Source organism: Aspergillus fischeri, genomic scaffold (genome assembly GCF_000149645.3).
Source record: "Aspergillus fischeri NRRL 181 1099437636264 genomic scaffold, whole genome shotgun sequence".
Taxonomy (NCBI): domain Eukaryota; kingdom Fungi; phylum Ascomycota; class Eurotiomycetes; order Eurotiales; family Aspergillaceae; genus Aspergillus; species Aspergillus fischeri.
In genome coordinates this window covers 1,799,383-1,820,712 of record NW_001509762.1, presented here as the reverse complement: position 1 = coordinate 1,820,712, position 21,330 = coordinate 1,799,383, and the positions used below count along the sequence as shown (strand labels likewise).

Below are 21,330 nucleotides of genomic sequence, written 5' to 3'. Positions count from 1 at the left end.
TGGAGAAGAAGACACCCAACCCACCGCCTAGGGAGTTAGACAGTGTGCCTCGACCTTGCAAGTCCGACTCCTGACTCTGAGTTGTGAGCGCATCCAGTGGACGAAGAAGAGGAGGCCGAGTCAGCTCTTTCCTGAGTGGACGGGCTTCTCTGCTTGCCAGATGGTGGGGGCCTCGATCTAGATACGCCCAACAGTACCTCTCTCTACGAAAGAAGCATAGATAGAGGCGTTCCACGACTTCATTTGGGGAAACATTCTGGTCGACATCGTTTCCTGCTTGCTCTTGTTGTTTGAAGCAATGGAAGGTTCGAGCTCACTGAACGAAAATTATGGGAAATTCTCCGATGCTGGACGCAACATCCCGCGCACGTGGCACCTACTGAGCACGATCTCGAAGTAGACGACATTGGGACTGGGATCCACGGCATTGCGATCTCGAACTTATTGGACATAATCGCACTCACTAGAGATGATCTAACTCGAATGGCTATATATTGCTTCTCCACTACAAATGAATACTTTCGACATCTCTCTAACAGCAGGTGGAAGTCCGAAAGAAATAAAAGAAGAACTACACATCGAACCGTTGGGAACACATCCGAGGCATCACAAATGGAAGACAGAACCATGAATGACAAGCGCGCAGATGCCCGCTGAATGGTGATAAAAGATGGAGATAAAACAGCAGACTGAAAGAACGCATCACTTAGAACGGGATGCCACATTTAAAGCAGAATCCAAAAAGAAACCATCAGACATAACATGATCTTTTCGCGGAACCAGATCTCAGGCCGAGTGATACTACTCGAAGGGTATCAAATACGAAAGCTTTTGCGACAGAATGGCGACAAAAGTAGGAATGACCAGAAGAACAAGAAAGGGAAAAAAGTGGCACTCCAACCGAATCACAGCAAAATTAGGTAATTCGATGGAGCAATACCGGTCTCTCCGTTGGATTTTCTGGCCTGCCACCATCTGCCGCTGACATCCGACACTTCCAAGATTTCATGTTTGCTGAAACTAATCTCGTTGGCATCTTCAGGATTCGCGTCGTAGGAATATATCGCTTTTGCCTTGTACGGGTATTCTGTTGGCTGCGGGACTTCGTCCTGACCGTTGTTGTTCCCAGTAACGTTGCTGGCAGACGGGTTGCCAAAACGAGCTTGGGACGAGCTGCGGTTTTCTGAGCCGGGAGCACCACCAGGATAACCTGACACTGGAGACGACGTTTCGAAGCCGTTGAGTTGGGCAGAAGTGTACATCTGGGGTGCGCTTGTCGACATTGTGTCTGGGCGAGGACCAAAAGCCGTAGACATGGGTCGGTTACCGTACGCGCCGCTGCTTTCCTTGTTGAGGGCGAACGAATCGATAAAGCCGCGATGCGTAGCTTGAGGAGACGATCCAAAGTAGAATATCCACACGACCTGTTTTAAGGTTAGTTTAGTATGAGAGAATGCTCCGACCGCTAGAAGATCAACCACGAACAACTTACAATGACCATGGACAAGAGAATGAATCCGGCAGCTGCAGCCTGCGACGAGGATTCATCTGCGTAGACCAGAGTATTGACCGCCAAAGTGGTCAGCACTAAGCCTGTTGAAAGATAGCCCACAACCTGTTACTCATCAGCGCCGAGAATCCCACGACGAGGTCGTGAAACATACCGCTACCCCATAGACGAGACCGGTGTCCGAACCAAAAACAATTGTGACACCGATAATACAACAAAACATGTAGGCGACCGCCCACCACGAGTAATTGGGATAATCCGTCTTGATATCCGAGATGATTGATGCGATACATGCGATCAACCACGCAAGCTAAAAGATCGAGAATGCGATTAGTCACGAGCCACCTATGTCCGTAATAACCCGCATTAGGGACGACGTACAATCGAGATGGAGACGGTCGCGAGCGCAAATGGGTCGCCTAAAATATTGCTTGCCCGAAACTTCGCCATTCTTCTCCGGGGCTCCGTATATGGACTCGGTTTATGAAAGGACGGAGAATGCTCAGAATATGCCACCATGAACGGTATTCGCTATATACACAGTCGTCGAAGCGGTTGGATGTGAAGAATTCGATTCTTGTTCGATTCGACCCAATCGTGATGTAACAGATATCACACGCGACAAGGCAAACGCAGGCCGATGTTCTGATACGTTATTTCTTTCGTGAAGTCGAGATGGTATAAGTCGCTATCAATTGAGATTGATTGTTGATTTAGGTGAAGAGAGGGACTTGAATGCAGAAAAGAATGAGACTGTGCACACAGTCAGTCACAACTCGCAACACAAATGGAAATGTAAATGCGCATAAGAAAAGAACATATAGATACAATTGCTAGTCGGTAACAGAACATTGTAATGAAGGCAGCAGGAACCGGAGCAATGACAAGGGAGAGAGAAAATGAAGATGAGGTGACGTGTAATCGTACCTTGCGACACGATCCAGGTCAAAGCGAGTGTAAATCTTACGATGACGAAAACTGGTGCAGATGTCGGCGTGAGAATATTGACCGAGTCAAATCGATAGTTAGAGATCAATCGAATCTAGCATGAGGCTGGTGGTATGAAACTGAAAGCAAGCGAGAACCCCTTGCAGAGACGCGGAGAGACAACAACAGCACCTGGCTGTAGGGAACGAAGGTGGTGTTTGAAACGTTAGTGGGAAGAAAGGAAGAAAAATCGAAAGATAATAGAAGAATCAAGGTGAGGAACGAGTGTAAATCGACGGGTGTAGACCAATCGATGGGGAGGCCGAAGAAGAAAGAGGTAAAAAACAAAGAAACGAGGACAGTATGAAGTTTGAGAAAAGATTGGTTAACACTAGTACCTCTCTAAGAATGATAGAATAAGAAGATGATGATGATGAAGATGGAGATTAACGGATGAGAGACAGAGAGCGCCTTGACCCAGTGTCCGGTCGGGAAAAGGAGAGTTGATCAGTGAGTGGACTAGTCTATGTATGGTAGTACATTCTCCGTAGTGGGAACCAAGTGGGTGAGAGACATGTAGTTATCTCAGGTCAACACGAAAGAACTAGGTAGAAATAACTGACCAACTACTTGTCTTTATGGGATCTAGACAGACCATACAAGCCCTGAGAGCCTTACAAGATAGCCAGGACCTCGTCGAGTCAAAGTAAAACCTAGATTACCGGCTACCTTGCTTTTGGATCACAGTTCCGTGGAGTCACAATACATAAGGTAGGTACAAAGGGCAGCCCTGTACGGACGGGAGTATCATCCCCAGGAACCATGCTGCTTGTGGGCCATGTAAATGCGTTCCACAAGGCAAACAGACGGACTCGTACTCTTGAAAATTGAGACTTGACTTTGGTCTCAATGGTCTGGTCCTTTTTCTCTTTCGTCTACGGAGTACATAGGGATTATTAGTATCATTTCCCCCTGGCAGGTCCGACGACTGAAGAGGACGAGAAAGCATGATTGGAAGATGGGCGAATTGACGGAGCACTAAGAGGGGCAGCTGGGGTAGGTGGAATAAGTGGATGTAACAAGACTGACCAATGCTCATTGTTTCTGTGGTTATTATTAGTGCATGTTCGGCAATGATCCTTTGTTATTTCCTTGTGTCATTGCGCCGTTGCGCTTATCCTTGTTTGCAGATATTTTCGTCAAAGATAAACAATGAATGCATACTCATAGTATATGGAGTAGCTCTGCGACGTTTGAACTTACAGTCAAAAGGCTCACAGACCAAATTTGAAACCAACAATGCTGAGTCGGAACCATGGGCCCAGTAATGAATCAGAATGAGATCTTGGTATTTGGAAATTTAGGAGTGCGCCAAAATCGCCCCATGCACATAATAATGGGTCCTACTTAGCGACTGAGCTACGCAAAAGTTTCCAAGCCAAAAAGAAGAGTAAAAGAATTATTCTAGTTTCGGCCTCAGCAGTTGTATTTAGTTCAACTGATTTGCTCATGCTCTGAAGGTTCTAGGCCTTTTTCTTTTATGGTGAGGCTGACGCATGTGGCACAGTGGTATATGCACAGAAGCAGCGAAATGAGGATTAGCATCCGTTAATCTACGAAACATGGGCATTGCGAATTGAATCAATCTTCCCTAGATCCATATTAATTTCCAGGAAATTTGGCTCTGACATTAAATAATATCATCATGGTGGAGCAACCCACCCGAGATTTCAGCATGATCGTCGTCTTCCTACTGCATGTTCTAGATCCTTCAAGGGTAGTCTGTGCATGGATTGGGATGCCGGGTAGTCCGGACAGCATGGCTCATTATTATTGTTCCAGCCTCTAGGATCACTGTGAAATTGTGCTTGTTGATGCTCGCAGACAAGATGATTGCGCAACCACCGCCTGGAGACTTCTTCAGCGCAACCGTCAGCAACCTTGTTCGTTGGTTATCGAACGCGATCACTGATATCTCATCTCACTTTGGACGATCCGTCTCATGTCGTTATTCTTCGATCTTTTGCTTGACAAGAATAAGCGTCTTCGAGTTCTTTCCCGACCTTGCAAAAAACAAGCTTTCGAATGCTGATATTCGACATTCGGGAAAGCGCGACCAACTGTCGTGGACTCGGAGCACCAGCGGGAAAAAGGATGAAAAGCGGCGATCCCTGCGAACCATCCGGCTTGAACTTTTCGTGAAACATCTGTTTTCCCTGGAAAAGCATTTGTTTGAATGTACGCTTGTATATCGCTCTAGTGATCTTCTCGATCGGAGGCGACAGTCGGGTTATGTCAGCCAGTGTTTCCAGGGGTTCAGATCCAAGGCTAAGGTATGACACTCTCATTGACTGCAAGAGCGCCATGGCAGCAACGATTAACAGATCGGTGATCCCTCCGGGCGCTCCACGAGCCGCAATGCAAAGGTCAATGTGGTATCCTTGGTTGGCACCGAGATGTCGCATGGCCGCGAAGCCGTGGGCTACACCATCTGGGCCTCTGGTATAGATGTATATCATCATTGCTGGCATTGAAAAGGGGTCATACACCGTGATGAAAGCCTTTGCGCCGGCAACACAATCTCGCTTCTCACGCCAGGAGTCATAAACCCTGACCAGTTCTCTCTGCACGTCCAGGTCCTCACCCTGGGCCGGTACGTATAATCGCAAAGAGACGTTGCCTTTGCTCAGATTGAGCAGTTGCTTGCTTTGTATGATGATCCGTTTCCCCGCTCTCTCATTCAATACATCATTGGTCATGGGATTGAGCACGCGCTCGGTGCCGGATTGCATGGTCGTCCATCCATGTTCCTTAGCGTATTCGGCAAACACTTCGCTGGCACCGATAAAAGCGCTACTCCATCCGGATCTCTTCCGATACTCCTTGAATTCTGCGAGGACATTGGCGAACCAGTCCGGCTCGCACAGGGAATCGCCCATGACTAGAGCAACCCTGTTATGCACTTTGAACGATAGAGCAGCAGTGCGCGCTCTATTCACGAAGAATTTGTAACTAGGGTCGAGAACACTCATATGGGAGACCCGCCCGTACCTTGTCGCTAATTCCTTGATGGCATCGATAGCGGCGAGATCGTCAAGGGTGAAATTAGCCGCGGATGCGTGACACGTGCTCTGCGAAGTTGATATTGACATAGGTTGTTCGCTGGGCGAGGATACAGAGTGCCGCGAGCCGGGCAGTTTGGCGCTTTTTATCTGTGCACACATTCTTCACCCTGAGCAGCATCATGGAGGGTGCGGCTGCTACCGCTACTGATGCTAACAGATGAAATATCGACAGTATATGTCGGGTGATCAAGCTGACGACTCAGGATTTCACTGATCTCATCCAGCAGGAAGGTCTTCTTTGAAATCCGAGGTGTGAATCACAAACAGTAACTGACATATGTGACACTCCTAGGATGGCGGGCGCGAATCTTTCCTTATATTCGCAGTTTTGGATTAGAAATCCAGTGCCTCCCTTCGTCCAGGGACTCAATTCCCGGACTGCGACCTGAGTTGAGACCGTACTCCATTCTAGAAGCACGACACGCGGGGTACGGTAGGCAGTCGAGTTCTGCGGGTATGGATTGGTCTATGGGAGTAGTAAGTTTCGTGGCAACTGGTCAGTCTGTGGAGATTCTACGGTAGTCAGTAAATGGCTCAAAGCTTGAGACTCTGGATACGTGAATTGATCTCCGCAGACTTGAACGTCCTCGCTAGTAGGCAGTCTAACTGCTACGGTGGCCCATTGCAGGCATCTGAAGTGCGGCTGGGAGATGCGGAGGTCTCCTGCTGTGCTATATAACTCTCAAATACATAAGAGGGAAAGATCAAGTATCAAGCCGAGCAAAGGCTGTTGAGGGATCGTCAAGAGAACTGTGAATTTTGGACCCTGAGCGAACAGATAATTAAGGTACCGCTAAGCATCTCTTGTTGGGCTTCTTCATGTCCGTACGGCATTTACTAGTCATACTACATACACTACTGTTGCAATCGTTCTTCAAAGATCATGGTTGGGTTTTTCAGATAATATGGTTGACCCACGGGATTTGAATCCACTCTGACCTAGACCGCTCAAGCCCAGGCTGCAGCATATCTTACCTCTCGTGTCTAAGTACATGAGCTGTTCTATGATCCATGGGCCAAGTACGCCCACAACCATGGATGTGGGCATACGTAACGGACGAAGAAGAGCTGTTTTGACAAGGTGCCTGTGGCCCTTGTTTTCCGTTCTAAAGGGAAGCAAGTTCGGACCTTGGACCTTAAACCATGTAGATGCACGCGGGATATAGACATATATCTTCATTTGCCAAAGGATTTTTCATGTTGTCTTAGCATCGGATAGAAGGAGAAAGATGCATGTAGCAACGAGACAATCACCTGTATTCCATTTAAATAGAGAGGTACCAGCAATGACACTATCCTCTGCCTGCATTCGTTGACACGTCATAGCCGGCTTGTGATATCAAAACCGCGGGATGCGAGAAACTCAAAGCTCTATCAATGAGTTAGCTCAAACTTTCAGACTAACGGTTGAACAGTGGCATTCAGCCTCGTTCCCTTTACCAAAGCATCAGCAACCTTTCATTACCTCATGTCTCGAACAGATCTGGCTGCAAATTTTCAGCGAACATGTTAGTGTGTTTGATCGCAGTATGAGCAAATAAAATGGACCAGCAGAAGAATGCAGAATGTTCAACAGGTGGCCTGAATCTATCCACCTGAGCTCCGGATTCAGAATTGTACAAGCCAACGAGCATGAGACATAAAAGGTCCAACCAACAGACAACAGAATGGTATCATAGAAAGTCAAAACTCAAGCCGCAAGAAGGAACAGCCTCAAATCTCTCTCGCCCTTCTCTCCCTCACCACCTCCTCCCTCTTCACCTCCCGCTCCACATCCTCCAGCCGTCCCTCCCATTCAGCCCAGCACTCGCCGCTCCCCACCAGCCCAACCTCATACCAGCGCTGCAACACCCGCGCTGTCCGCACGCGGAGCTCAGATATCTCCCTCGCCTGTTCCTCCTGGGTACGAGCCAATTGATCCAGACGCGGCTGCAGCTGGACGAGAGACGCCGACGCCTGGGCGTCCGGGACAGGCAGGTCATTCAACGAAGTGAGTCTGGACGCGGTCTCCGGGAATGCAGAAGCGTACGAGAGGACAATTGAGGCGAGGTTCTGTGTTGTCAGGTTCTCCGGGATGGATTGCGGAGGTGTAGGGTGGAAGAGGTCGGGGAAGCGATCGTCTGAATTTGGTCCTGTTAGTTTTGGTTCGTCTGCGAGATACAGAAAAGGAATACTTACGGAGCTGTAGAACATCTCGTACAGCGGGGTTATTCCTGCTGAGGTTCTCGAGGTTCTTTTCTAGACGGAGGAGGCGCCGCGAGACCGTGTCGTCGAGGGAGGCGGGTTTGGCGGGCGCGGTGGGAGTGCCCGTCCAGCTTGCGTCGCCTGTGAGGAGGTAGGTGAGTCGCTGGAGGCGAGCTTCCAGAAGCTCAATTGTGGCTCCGGCTACCGCGTCATTTTCGAGAGCCATTCTACAGGAAGCAGGTGACAATTGATGTTTGGGACATGGGTTTTGGTCCCTGGAGCTAATGCTTTGTGATGGAGGAGAACGGGTCTGGGGATGCAAACAAAACATACAAGACGTGGGGCTGTTTACCTGCTGTTATCTGCCTTGCTGCCATACACTATCTATCGAACTCATGAATATTTATGCACTTTTCGGCCATTGTGGTTTAATGTACTGTTATATATCGACAAAGAATAAACAAGACAAAGCCAAACAAGGCAACGCCGAACTAGACAGTGAAACGATTGCAGAGTCGTTCATGGCCCATAGATCGCAGCAGGTATCGCGCGCAGCCCCTTCGCGTCAAGTCGACTGACTACGGAGTTAAGAAACTTGATATAGCCCTCCTGACTCGTCCCACACTCTCTGAATGAGTCGTAAGCCACCTTGAGAGGAAAAACAGTGGAAGCCGGTCCGAAGAATTTCAGTTCATCCTGCAGCAGGTACTCCATGCTGTGGCAGATCCGCTTCGAGAGAGTAAGAACCTGGTTCTGCTGGTATTCCACACTGCAGAACTTTGCAGGTATACAAGGCTCCACAATACTGCTGAAAGTCGCCCTGAGTTTGTCAATCTCCTTGAGACAAACGATATGAATAGCCCAGAGGTGGGTCAACACATTCGCTATGGTAACGCTCGGAAACCAGAGAGTGTGGCCTGTAATGCCAGGATTAATCGCCTGTGCTGCTTGTTCTCCTTCGGACGATTTCTCGTATGTGCCCCCTTCTTCGCGCTCCAACATTTGCTCCCATTGCTCGAGTCGATTGACCCACTCCACAAAAGCGAAGCAGACTTCGGTGACATTCTCAGCTGAGCCTTCGTCTGGGTTGACCATGAGTTGGTCAACCGCGTGCAAGTAATTCGGAATTATTGCAACTTCACTCAAGAAGTCCTGCATGAGCGATGTGTTAGAAAATGCAAAGGGTATAGATGTCCATTGCTTCTCAGCAAGAAAGGTTGGCTCGCGCAAGCCAAATGCGTCGATGACCTTAACGTGCGTCAGACATCTGATAATTTTCTACCTAGACACTGACCATGAATCATACTAACCAGGAGAGGTCGGAACCCTACGAAGAGCTTGTGCAGCAACCCGGCCTGATAATGATTAGGTCCATGGGCTTTCATCAATTGACCCACGCCTTTGATGTGGGTTGAAATCCCCCGTCCCATTCCCGGAAACATGGCCTATATATGAATACTTCCTGGTTAGTACCGCTCCGGTACCCTTCTGGAATAAAGTATCTCACCTCAGCTAAGCTCAAACACATGATCGAGGCGGCTAGTTCTGCATTGAATGGCTGACTTTCCGACGCCAACTGCCTTCTCAATGCACAAATCGCTGCAGAATAAGCCGTCGTAGCGTCCAGACTAGAGACTTTCTGAGGATATTTATGAAAAGCAATGGAAAAAGCAAGCGCTTTCAGGGAGAGGAAGAGAACGCTTTCCTGACTCGTGGTATTGGCAAGACGCGGGAGAACCTCAACCCAGGAGCCGCAGACCCGTGAGCAGCTACTGTTATTCGAACCGTAGGACAGAAAAGGAAGCTCATCTTTTGGAATGTAGTTTTCGACCACAATAAAGGCCAACTCTTCAGGTGAAGCTGAAATGATATCCGGAATCTCTATAGTAGCGAAGCTATCCTGAGCAGTGGGGTCATGCGAGATCCGCCGCGGAGGGGTGCTTCTGACTGACTCTTCTTGGCGGGAATGCGACCCGCCAGTAGCGCCATTACGCGTGATCTGATTTTGATGCGATGCCTCAGTTGAAGGTATGCTCTGCTGGACGAACGTCCACTCCTGCGGGTAACCTGGACACTTGCGCCCAGTAAGTGTGCATTGGCTGCATTCCGGGTGCTTCCCGTCACACTAAGAGATAAGAGCTATAGCATTTGCTTGAATCCATCAAGAGATTATGCGAAATCTTACCCCTAATTTCCTCTGTCTACAGTTTCCGCATACTGACTTCTGCTTGACTTTCATGACGTTATCCACCGATCGAGGACATCACTAGGACAGATAAGGTTCTGTTGATCAGTAACCAACACTTTTAGTCATAATTGTAATAATGAAACGAGATGAACCTTGAGACATTCGTTACTCCACGCATAGAGTGTGGTCAGAATCCCACATGGCACTCCGCATGAGGAATGCATGAGCTGATGGATGCTCAGTGGGCCACACACTAACTGTATTTGGTTAAGAGTGTTTATCAATTGAGTTGGCGGTCAAGCTTCCTCTCCTACAGACCAAACCGTTTCTGAATGCATAATCCGCCGAGACCGATATTGTCACAACAGCCCTTTTTGGCAGTCCCCGAGCGTCTTGTCATGTAAAGCTTTCATTTATTTAACAGGGGCCGGCGCTTGTGCAAGGCTCACGCCGGGAAATGGCTACTATAATCTGTATAACACAAGCGCTATCGCACGCTCATGACTTGTGAACACCCAGAGCATCATTCTATTTTCACGAACTTTCGAGCGTGCTTCCTTCTGCTACCAGACCAAGCGAGAAAAGGGCCCTGCAAGCTTCACAAGTTCTCTGGATATCACCTTCGTCGGAACCGTAATGGCCATCATCGACATTGATGGCGTAACCTTCCTCACAAACCTCATGTTTTTCCTAGCAGGACGGAATGGACCATAGGAATCGCCGCGCTCAAGAACACTGCGGCATCGGCTCTAGACTTAGAGAAGCTCCCGCCGATCGACGCCGTGTAGCTCAGCCACGAGCACAACCCAGATAACCTCGATGAGTTGGGCCATCGCGTTCACACGGCCGCAAAGTCTCGACCCATGACTATGGACGGCAATTCCAGTGCCAGGCTGCTGCAGGCGCTGGCATCTGATGTCCTCGTTCCAGTGCACTGAGAGTCTTGAGGGCACTTTACTCAACTTCGAAAGGAACTCGCACAGGCCTTTGAAGCTGCAGGTGTACAGCATATGTCGCGTTGGTTCACTCCGGGCCAAAGAAAAAGGTTTCGTAGGATTGTCATTTCCATGTGCATACCACTTCGACTGAACACAAGGCAACAGAGTGATGTAGTAACAATACCGTGGATTGACTCCTAGATTTATCGAAAAAGTAGATCTGTTTCATCAGTCATGATTCGTCATAGTTGGAAATAAGTCTATCCGATGGAGAGTGATACTCTCCTTTTAGGCATGTTCATTAATCGTTCAACCTCTTGTTCTCATCTATGTTGAGTCCATAGTTCGAGATGGTTGCGCAGCCCCAGCTGCGCTCAGTAAACCCGGTCTACCTCTTTCCTGCATCTCCTGGCCAGATTCCATCTCATCATCGAAAGACGGAATCTCATAGTCGAATACGTTCACTTTTCCACTGGCTGACGGATCAGAAGTCGCCAGTTGGTGGTCTTGTCCCTCGAGATGAGACGGAGACTCGCGTTCACCAGAGGCAGCGTTTGCATTTGAAATTTGCCCCTCCATGAAATCTCCAGCGGCTGCTTCATCAAACTCCGCTTCGAATGCCTGATTATCCGCATCCACAAAGGCCTACACTCTGGTCAGCCAAAGATTCCACACACCATCATTAGGGTTGCCTTACTTGAAGTTCGGCTGGCAGCGGATTAGTCTGAACGCTCATCGCGTTAGAATTTGCATAGACGAGAAGGACATTTTTGGACTCTTCACGAGCAGCGTGAAGCACTTCGATTTCTCGGACTTTGCGCGCAGTATACCCCACGGCATCGGCAGTGCTTGCTGCAGCCTTCCCATCTCGGTTGGTCTCTGCCCGTCGGGCCTTTGCATCGTCAATAGAGAAGCTTATTCGCCACCATTGCCACTGATCTCCTGCGCTTGGCTGTAGATCTGTCGCTTGCTCAGAGCTGTGGGATGTGACGGGTCTGAGGACATAAGTTATATGTGGCTCAGTGCACACGCCGCGCAACGTGTACCGATGCTGTGGTGGTTCTGTAGGTGATTCCGAAGGTTCAGTGAGGAACTTGGAGTAGTTCCGAAGCGTTTTGACAGCTTTCTGTTTCCTATTCTCCAATTCTGCAATGTACATTGTCAGCTTATGCAATGAAACCAAACTTGTAAACTTACCTTTCAGCTTGTCTTCGATTTTGCCTGAGAGATCTCTCAACTCTCCGGCCAATCTTTGCGCCTCGGCGTTTGCTGCTTCCGGTGTCAAAGTCAAGTCACCTACTTCATTGGCAAGACTCTTGGGCAAAGTGAAAGATGCAGCAACGGCGGCTTTCTCGAGTATCTCCCTAGATCCAAGCCCTCTATGAAAGACCGATTTCGAGACAGAGAAGCAATTCATCAACGCTTCTAACTTCTTAATCTCTTCGTAAACTTGAAGCCGTCGCGCACGAAAATCACGCGCTAGGTCTTTGCAAGTGGCGAGGTACCGATCCGGGTAGAAAACCGCCGGTATCTTCACATCCACAGATTTCGCTGAGTCGGAGCTATCCAATTTGATCATCAAAACTTCAGCCACGTGTTCCAGCCATACATCATCTAGTTCTTCCCCTGGTCTGTCCGACCAGATGGTCCGATCTAGCACATCGTAGAGAGTTTGACCGTGATCGGGCTCCACGAACGGGTCAAGGATAAAGAACTCTTTTTGGATTGGCGTGTCATACACCGAAAGGGGACGCTTGAATGCGTTTGACGAGAACACTGTTGCCAACTGGTTTCCAGGATCCGCTCTGACGGCGGCTTCCTGCCATTTCTCCAAGAATTGACTGATGCCGCTTTCAGAGTCATAAGATACCATGCTTTTCAGGCTTGAAAGAGCATCGACGCTACCGAATGCGCGGTTTGTCGCATCTAGAAAAGCAACAAGTCTTTGAGTTTCGTAAAGGATGTCGTCCCAGGCCGTGTCACCGTCTTGCGCATCTTGCATTGTGACTATTTTAGGCAAATTGATCGGCTGACCGTTCCACCACTGCGGATCATGACCGTACTTCGGGAGGGTCTTATTTCGTAGAAGAAGAGCCTCTCGCGCCAAAGGGATTGAATGCAAAATAGTCAACAGCCCACCCAGGTACAGATTATCCTGGGATGGGCGAAGGAACGCCGGTTCGTCTGCTACTCTTCTGCGGTCCGCTGGGTCCGGGCTGATGATTATCTCTTGCGCACTCGAATTGAAAAGAGTCATTGCCCATGCGCCTTCATCGTAGTGATCCCGCGTGGCTTTGCCGAAATTCGATTGATTTGAGCTGGTGATTCCCATCTCCTGATGCCCCAGGTTCTGGTTCAATGACATTGCCACTGCTTCCTGAAGTTCACGCTCCTCCTGTTCAGCGAGTGTCATACCTGTTGCCTCCGCTACACCTGAGAATCCACCGTGTCAGCGAAGAGGAGCAGCCATCCTTAATGAAGCACCCTACCTGCAGCGCTGGGAGTAGGACCCGTTTTATGCCCTTGATACTGCGTGGCCTGTGCTTGTTCATTCAAATTCGACATCGACGGGGGGCGCGAAGGAGGAACACCAGAGGATGTTCCGACAACAGGGTCTGACTGTTCAATCTGGAAGGCTGCGAGGCAGGACTGTTAACATGGTCGCTATGCTAGTATCCGGTGGACGTTGGTATCGACATACAGGGTACTCTCTCGTCATGTTGAAAACTACCTGCCTATAGCGTAGCAAGTCCGAGGTCAGTCTCAGTTTCATAAAGCCCAATCATCTCCAAAAGTCACCTCTAATTGGGGCGGAGTCGGATCTTCAAAGTATGCGTTGATAGCTTTGTTCGAGTTGAGGTCGTTGGCCTGCAGAGTGCCTGATGTCAGCGTGCAACGTATAGAAGGGTGGCCTATGGTACCTGCTCACCTTCAGAAATCGTATTGCATGCTCCCGCGATGTGCTTGTGAAGTTCACAAAGTTCGTGATAGCTTCCTCTGACGGTTCGGAGGCCATGCCGTAGCTCGCACACAGAAACTGCAGAGGATTGCAGACGAAAAATTGGCGATGAGAGCAACCAGAGTCTAGTAAAGAGCAATGGAATCAGAAAAGAACGAGGGCTCAATCAAGGAGCTGGTAAGTGGGGAGTTGTCTGTTTGGAATCTCTGGATGTCTCCAGTTAAGCTTCCCCACCACATGACATCCGTCAGCCAAGCCCACCTCCATTGCCATCTTGAGGAGGCCTGAATTTACAAGAAAGAACGTTCACACAGCTAACTCTCTTTCGCGTCAAGAAACAAGGAAAATCCCAGTATAATAGAAGAAATGATCAAAGAATCGTTCAATTTTCGGGAAAATCCATAAAAGAAACTTAGACTGGACCGCAATGATAAGAATAGGAACAAAGGAGGTTCTTTTCACTGTCCTTATGGACGTAAAGGGTACTGAAAGAACCCTTTGAATGAAAGATGTTTCAGATGTCACAATTCCAAGGATCATATTCAATGCTTTATTTTGCTTGCAATATTATACGACATAGGAAGTGACATTTAATCCCTTGTGCTTTCCTCCTCAACGCTCGCTAATCATCTTCATTGTTGATACTGAAACCGACAACTGGCAGTCAACAACATCATCTTTCTGCAATATTCTACCGGCTTCAATCTTCAAGGCTTCAGGTAAGCAACAAGGCACAATGACAGAGAAGAGACGAGCGCCCGACGACTGTGTGGAGGATCTGACAGAACGACCTGAGCCCGAAACGTTCAAAACAGTACGATTCCAGCTTCCTCAGAATGAAGAAGGCCTTCCTGAGAAAGACGCTCCAGCTACAAATACAGATGACGAGCTGATGGCAAGAAGGCGTGTAATGCGTGTGAACGAGCTGGTTCACGATATTCTGGCTGCCATGTACTACGACATCCATCTACTCTGCTGGCTCCGCCATCACCTCATGCAGAACCGTATCGAACGCTATCCGGACCTACATTTCTACAAAACCCAGCATCAAGAAGCAACCTGGCTATTAGACAGAGCTATTCACCAGGAAATGCTTGCGAAGGTAGGCCAGACAAGCGGTCACGATTGGACTTACACATCGAAGCAGGAAGCTCACCGTGTTGGCCAATTCATTCAACAATTGAATTGGAGGACATTGGCCATTTGTGCACTCTCAGAAGCCTTCCGGTTGGCATTTTATAACGAAGATCAAAAGGTTTGGGCAGCTTTGATGCTCAAGATCAAGGAAAACCGGGCCAGCATTAACGTCTTTGCGCAGTCGCGAGGCTTGGACTGGCAAGGCCAGCTATTGAAACATGCGGACAAACAGATACCGGGGCTCCAGCACGCACTGATCCCGAGGACCGATGTGGCTCATGACCACTTTCATCATATGGTCTTGGCAAACGGCTCTCTTCGAAGGCCTGTGTACGAAGGGCACAACCAGATCAACATCAGCCACGGGAATATATTCAATCCCAGTTATTTCAAAGACAAGAAAGACCCCACGATTCGCGTTCACGACCGCGACGGACCTTGTGATCTCTGTTATGCAGAGCGCGAATGCAACTGCAGGATACCTCGCCCGACTCTTGCAATGTGTTTTGTTGAACTTGTTGACTACCCTCATAGAGGAATTGGAGTAAGGGCTCTGGCCAGATTCAAGAAGGGAGACATCCTCGACGAGTATGTCGGGGAGCTTCGGCCTGTAGACTACAAGGATGATCGTGTATACGCTCTGCTGCACGAATCCAAGATGAGTGAAGGTCATCCACTCGCTTTGATATCGGCGAAACGGCATGGGAATTGGACTCGGTACCTCAATCACTCTTGCAAGCCGTCGACGACATTTCTCAAGATGACTGTCGGCAAGAGAACCATTATGGCTGTCCAGGCAGTCAGGGATATTGACATTTTCGAGGAGATTACTGTTGATTATGGCACGGGCTACTGGAAGAATAGGAAGGGTCTTTGTGGGGAACCTGGTTGTTGCTCGCAGGCTGCCACCGAAGAGGAGACTGAGGCTTGAATTCTCATCAACTTTTCTTGTTAGTGCATTAATTTTGTACTTTACAGCACTTGTCATGTTTGGGTGATTGCGGTTAATATCCAAGTATGCATAAGAGGTTTTTGTACCTAATGATCAAGCTGTGGGTTTGGTATTTATTTGCCTTTAAAGGTTTTACTGCTTCGGCTAGCCTCGGACCCCACTAAGGGAGATCTCAATGCCTTCAGATAGCGTGGCCGATACTTTCCTCGGGAATAGTGACCTTTCATCATCAACCCCGCATTTGCTGCAGCCGGCACGTGCGGGGGAAGCATTAAGGGAGCTTCACCCACTATGAAACCAAACAGCCAGGCACACTCTCTCAAGTCTCGATTCTTGCATGTTTCTAGATGAATTGCTATTGCTCGTTAGTATCCTTCTGAATTCTTGAGAAGTCTTTCAATTGAAGTGGACAGATCATTGAAGCATTGTATCTCGCTAGCTCTCAGAACAGACCCGAAGGAAGGGGTTGTATACAGGATAGCTGAGGGCGCGATTCACAGTTGCCTCGGATTCTATACTCGTCTCAGCTCGCAAGAGTTATGAGCTATCGATAGCATGCGCATGTTTACCGTGCGTCGCGCGGGGATTGCCCCTCGTCAGAACTGGGGTATTGGCTTCTCCTTGAGGGCTCTCCAAAAAGTGCCCTCAGCACGACGAGGGCTGCTTACTCAGAGCTATGCTCGTGGACCAAGAGAGGTGAGTACGCGTTATGGTATTAATAGTGACTATCTGAAGCAGGCTGACATTACCTCGATATTAAGCCACCTTTGATTGACTCTACTGTTGGAGACCACTTCGCCAGTATTGTCAGCCAATATGGCGATAGGGAAGCGTACGTGAACTTAATCTTGCGCATCGATCATGCTAGACTTGAGCAACATGGCTGACTCTCGTGCATTTAAAGCGTCATATCAAAGCATCAGAATCACAGATTGACCTACGCCTCGCTCGATGCCAAAAGTAATGCCCTTGCGCGGGGACTGGAATCTGTGGGTGTGCGGAAAGGGGACCGTGTCGGCGTCATGCTTGGAAATTCCTCGGAGTATGCCATTGTATGTCGTCTGTCTTCTAGACCTTCCCATGAGCTGCGTTTGTTGCTGGATTAATCACACCTGAGTCTTGCAGGCAACCTATGCATTGTTCAAACTCGGAGCCATCCTGGTATGTTTCAACATGAACGGCCGATGCCGATGAACAGTTGTCCGCTGAACCACGCCTTCAGGTACCGCTCAATCCTTCGTTCAATGCAACTCAAGTCATCTCCGCGTTGAGCCACCTTGGAGCCGCCCATTTGATCATCAGTGCCGAGTCCAATTTACCGCGGAAAGACCCCCGGAGCAATGTCCCACTACTCAAGCACCTTGTTCAGGATCTCCACACAGGAAAATTAGAGTCCGCAGTGGTGCCTTCACTGAAAAACGTCATTTTTGTTGACAACTCTTCCGGCAGAGTCAAATGGTCGGACTACAAGAGCCTGACGCCTTTCACATCGGTCATATCCGACAACGTCGCTGATGCGAATCCACTGCCTCCTCAGGATCTCTCGCCCAACGATGTAGTGAACATCCAATTCACGTCAGGCACCACGGCCATGCCTAAAGCGGCATGCCTGAGCCACCGCTCAATCTTGAACAATGGTTCTCAGATTGGCGATCGAATGCGGTTGACCGCAAAGGACATCGTATGCTGTCCTCCACCTTTGTTCCACTGCTTCGGATGCATTCTGGGCTACATGGCAACCGCTACTCATGGCTCCGCCATTGTATTCCCCACGGAATCATTCAACGCCCGTGCCACTTTGAAAGCCGTGCAGGAGGAAAAATGTACAGCACTTTACGGCGTGCCTACCATGTTCCTCGAAGAGCTCGGCCTGCTTCAGGACGGCGAAGTAGAACAGAAAGGGTTTGAGTTTCTCCGGACAGGCATCGCCGCTGGTAGCAGTATTCCAGAAGCGCTCATGAAGAAGCTGCATAAGGTCCTCAATCTCACAGAATTGACCATCTGCTACGGCATGACAGAAACTAGCCCCGTCTCGGCCATGACAGCAACCGATGACCCATTAGACAAACGGATCAGTACCGTTGGTAGACTGATGCCTCACGTTGAAGCCAAGGTCGTGGATCCAGCGAATCGAAGCAAGATACTCCCCATCAACACCCGAGGCGAGCTGGCTGTGTCCGGGTACTTGCTAATGAAGGAGTACTGGGGTGATCCACACAAGACCGCCGAAGTGATGATCGCAGACCAAGAAGGAAAGATCTGGATGCATGTAAGCCACCCCTATATAACTGCGTTCCTAGTCTCTAGGCACCATAAGGTAGCAGGACGTCTGACCGAGGACCATAGACTGGAGACGAAGCCTCCATGTCACCGGATGGCTACATCACGATCACGGGCCGTATCAAAGATCTCATCATCCGAGGAGGCGAGAACATTCACCCGCTAGAGATCGAGAACTGTCTCCTTACCTGCCCCGGCGTGGCCGATGTGTCCGTTGTCGGTGTTCCAGACGAGAGATACGGCGAAGTGGTGGCTGCTTTCATCATTTGTAAAGAGCAGGATCGCAGGACAGTGACCGAGGACAAGATCAGAGAGTGGGTTCGCGAGCGACTGAGTAACCACCTCGGTAAGCATCTCCTATCTTTTTCACCTAGCGGCAAGACATCCTTAATACCTCGATATGCTAACCAGAACCATCCTGCTAATAGTTCCGAGATATGTTTTCTTCCTTTCACATTCCGATTCTTTCCCCAAGACTGCGAGCGGCAAAGTTCAGAAGTTCAAGCTGAAGGAGACTGCCATCAAGATTTTGAAAGAGCAGAGCAATGCTAATTAGACGATGGAGAGAGACTGAGGTTTTCCTAGAACCTTTTGAGTGATAACGATTGTTTTCCACTAGAGGACTTACAGGAGCATATCTTTCGCATTGAACATCTTCTTTGCCATTTCTCACTCATCGTGACTATCATAGAGGCTGTCCTGAGCTGAGTAGAACTCGAATAATCTGGGTATCATTACAGATATAGTGACATAATGCTTGAAATCCAAACCATAGCAATTTCTCTGTACCGAGACAAAGCAAGTGGCCATTCTCAAAATATTGCAGCAATTACATGCAGGCGAAGCAAAGTCAGTCCCAAGGCAATATTCAAATCAGTTACATGTAAACAGGGGTGGCTGAACAATCGGCAGAAAGAGGCTTGAATAACACACGCAAGCATCGCGCTAGATATAGCGCTGGAAGAAACCTTTCTTTGCCGGGGGCAAATGATTGTGAACCTTTCGATAAACTATGCCATCAAATTCCTCAAAGCAATTAGACGGCTTGCCTGGTTCCGGGCAACAACATTCAATCCTCTTGACCCAGCGATCATTCATCACATCGCAAATGGTAGCCCGTCTCTCTGGGATAGGATGGAGCATCCGTAAGATAAGACGCAGAAGAGGTTTTGTGCGAAGATCCGAGAAGAATTTCCCGATTTTAGGATATACATCCCCTGTGATAGTTCGGTCCGGCTCGCTTCTCAAGAACTCTTCCCACCATTTGAGATAGCGAGAATACCCGGCGTCCTTTTCTTCTGCCGCGCCCCACGGCGTACCGCAGTGAATCATGGCAAGGCAAACGATGGCACAAGACCATATGTCAACCAAGCGCGGGTCGTAGCTTCCTGGGGATCGGACGACGGTTAGGAGACCATAACATAAGGTAGCATAGGGATCGCAGGGGCACTTACGGTCTTCTGCCAGAACTTCCGGTGCAATATATGGCAGGCTGCCACAAACACCAGGGCCACATTTGCGAATCTTACCAAATAATTCCGCGCATCCCCCGTCATTTGACCGCAGATCTCGGCGGAGCTCACTGAAGACTTTGGCGCATCCGAAGTCGGTGATCTTTAAGCGACTGTCTCCCGTCAAGAGCAAGTTTTCCAGTTTGATATCGCGGTGCGCAATTCCAATGCTATGTAAATATGCAACGCCTTGGAAGAGTTGTTTGAACAGGCACAGTTGACTTTCAAACGAAAGATATCGTTGTTGCACGATTGCAAACAAGTCCCCTTGACTGCAGTATTCCATAACATGAGACCAACGGCCAGCGTGGGAGCAAAGACGAACAGTCTCCACGACATTAGGATGATGCAAGTTCCTGGCGATGCTGAACTCGAGTTTGACCTTTCTGTCGTAAGCTTGCAGGCTCTCCTTGCGACTTCTGCGGAATTCCTTCACCGCATAATAGTGCTGCTTTCCGGTCCCTTTCCCGTGCATTAATTTGACAGTAGCTGTGACACCTTTACCAATGACCTTGCCCCGCAGGCCAGGAATGATGCTGGTGTCGACAAATTCGTCACCAAGTTTGCAGCTATCAACCGTGAAAGCCTCGGGAAGAGCTGCATCTGCAAGTGCAGACTTGCCTTTCCCGTCCACTGGAATTGAAAAGTCCGGTATCTCGAAGTGGACAGGGATGGTGCCCCATGTGCGAGATTTAGTGAGCACCAGAGAACTGTCTGAGCGAGAAGCAAGGCGACGACCTGTCTCCTTAACTACGCCCGAAGATGATGACTCAAATGGTTCGTTGACGCCTAGATTGAAGATGTGTTAGATACTCGCATGACATAGTCTCAAGTGGCCGCACAAATTCGAGGGATGAAGATTTTGCATACTATTGGTGTCGTTCTTGGTGGACATGTTGAGGGCAGACTGCATAGCCGGCTTGTGTACTTCATCAACTTTAGTGTCTAAACGACGAAATAGACATCTGAGTGACATAGAGGCGAGGTTGAGCGGCGCTTGCTTGGGAGTCGGATTACTAAATGACGAAGATGATGAATGGGGCCGAGGACAGCTGAAAACCGACTGAGGTGATGTCGAGGATGTGGTCCCCGTCTTCGCATTCTTCAATGTATCGATGGCCAAGGAGCTTCTTTCCTTCCCCGAAGGTCCGGCTTCATTCGAGTCGCATGGCACGTCGTCAGACTGCTTATAGGCCCGAACTCTGCAATTAAAGCTGTTTGTTTCGGTGCTACTTTCAGAGCGTCCAGCATGGATACCCCCTGCTATGATCTGTTGACTTGACTCTTCAGAACAAAAGGGGTAATAGTAGCCTGGCTCATGCCCTTGCGTCACTTCTCTGCCAGAAGGTGAGAAACCCTCAGACTGAGTCATGGTCTGTACTGTAGTTGCTCAAGAAAAGGAACAAGGAGTAGCAGACTGATAAGGGTATGACTTGAATAAATGTATTAAAGTATAATGTAGCGAAGTCTTGTTCTTTGGATGATCAGGAAAGCGCGAAGGGAACTGCGAGAGAGAAAGAGGTGAGGAAGGAGAGGAAAAGAGTAAGATGGATGGGGTGAGGGTAGGCGAAGTCGTGCCGCCGACTCTAGGACGTTATTTCATCATTGCAGCGACACTT

At 49.0% G+C, this 21,330-nt stretch overlaps 8 protein-coding genes across 8 annotated transcripts; 2 read left to right on the top strand and 6 right to left on the bottom strand.

Annotated features, from left to right (window-relative positions):
• Positions 1–905: 905 nt before the first annotated feature.
• On the bottom strand, positions 906–1,960 carry sho1 (osmosensor SHO1; the record flags this gene model as incomplete). The annotated part of the gene is made up of 4 exons (XM_001259843.1): positions 906–1,424; positions 1,493–1,615; positions 1,665–1,820; positions 1,892–1,960. 4 exons carry the CDS (start codon positions 1,958–1,960, stop codon positions 906–908), a joined length of 867 nt encoding a protein of 288 aa, XP_001259844.1.
• A 2,477-nt stretch (positions 1,961–4,437) lies between these two features.
• On the bottom strand, positions 4,438–5,589 carry NFIA_078860 (uncharacterized protein; the record flags this gene model as incomplete). Its single annotated transcript, XM_001259842.1, has 1 exon — positions 4,438–5,589. One exon carries the CDS (start codon positions 5,587–5,589, stop codon positions 4,438–4,440), a length of 1,152 nt encoding a protein of 383 aa, XP_001259843.1.
• Positions 5,590–7,275: 1,686 nt separating this feature from the next.
• NFIA_078850 (putative nuclear distribution protein RO10) lies at positions 7,276–7,972 on the bottom strand (the record flags this gene model as incomplete). The annotated part of the gene is made up of 2 exons (XM_001259841.1): positions 7,276–7,682; positions 7,741–7,972. 2 exons carry the CDS (start codon positions 7,970–7,972, stop codon positions 7,276–7,278), a joined length of 639 nt encoding a protein of 212 aa, XP_001259842.1.
• A 293-nt stretch (positions 7,973–8,265) lies between these two features.
• Positions 8,266–9,188, bottom strand: NFIA_078840 (uncharacterized protein; the record flags this gene model as incomplete). The annotated part of the gene is made up of 2 exons (XM_001259840.1): positions 8,266–8,994; positions 9,057–9,188. 2 exons carry the CDS (start codon positions 9,186–9,188, stop codon positions 8,266–8,268), a joined length of 861 nt encoding a protein of 286 aa, XP_001259841.1.
• Positions 9,189–11,173: 1,985 nt separating this feature from the next.
• NFIA_078830 (uncharacterized protein) lies at positions 11,174–13,888 on the bottom strand (the record flags this gene model as incomplete). The annotated part of the gene is made up of 7 exons (XM_001259839.1): positions 11,174–11,199; positions 11,265–11,517; positions 11,570–12,018; positions 12,070–13,305; positions 13,362–13,521; positions 13,574–13,603; positions 13,802–13,888. 7 exons carry the CDS (start codon positions 13,886–13,888, stop codon positions 11,174–11,176), a joined length of 2,241 nt encoding a protein of 746 aa, XP_001259840.1.
• Positions 13,889–14,567: 679 nt separating this feature from the next.
• On the top strand, positions 14,568–15,899 carry NFIA_078820 (SET domain protein; the record flags this gene model as incomplete). The annotated part of the gene is made up of 1 exon (XM_001259838.1): positions 14,568–15,899. One exon carries the CDS (start codon positions 14,568–14,570, stop codon positions 15,897–15,899), a length of 1,332 nt encoding a protein of 443 aa, XP_001259839.1.
• Positions 15,900–16,475: 576 nt separating this feature from the next.
• NFIA_078810 (putative AMP-binding enzyme) lies at positions 16,476–18,756 on the top strand (the record flags this gene model as incomplete). The annotated part of the gene is made up of 7 exons (XM_001259837.1): positions 16,476–16,616; positions 16,682–16,752; positions 16,825–16,972; positions 17,046–17,081; positions 17,143–18,189; positions 18,267–18,546; positions 18,629–18,756. The coding sequence occupies 7 exons, from the start codon at positions 16,476–16,478 to the stop codon at positions 18,754–18,756; spliced, it is 1,851 nt and encodes a 616-aa protein (XP_001259838.1).
• Positions 18,757–19,145: 389 nt separating this feature from the next.
• NFIA_078800 (putative serine/threonine protein kinase) lies at positions 19,146–21,083 on the bottom strand (the record flags this gene model as incomplete). Its single annotated transcript, XM_001259836.1, has 2 exons — positions 19,146–20,500; positions 20,582–21,083. The coding sequence occupies 2 exons, from the start codon at positions 21,081–21,083 to the stop codon at positions 19,146–19,148; spliced, it is 1,857 nt and encodes a 618-aa protein (XP_001259837.1).
• Between the last annotated feature and the right edge of the window lie 247 nt (positions 21,084–21,330).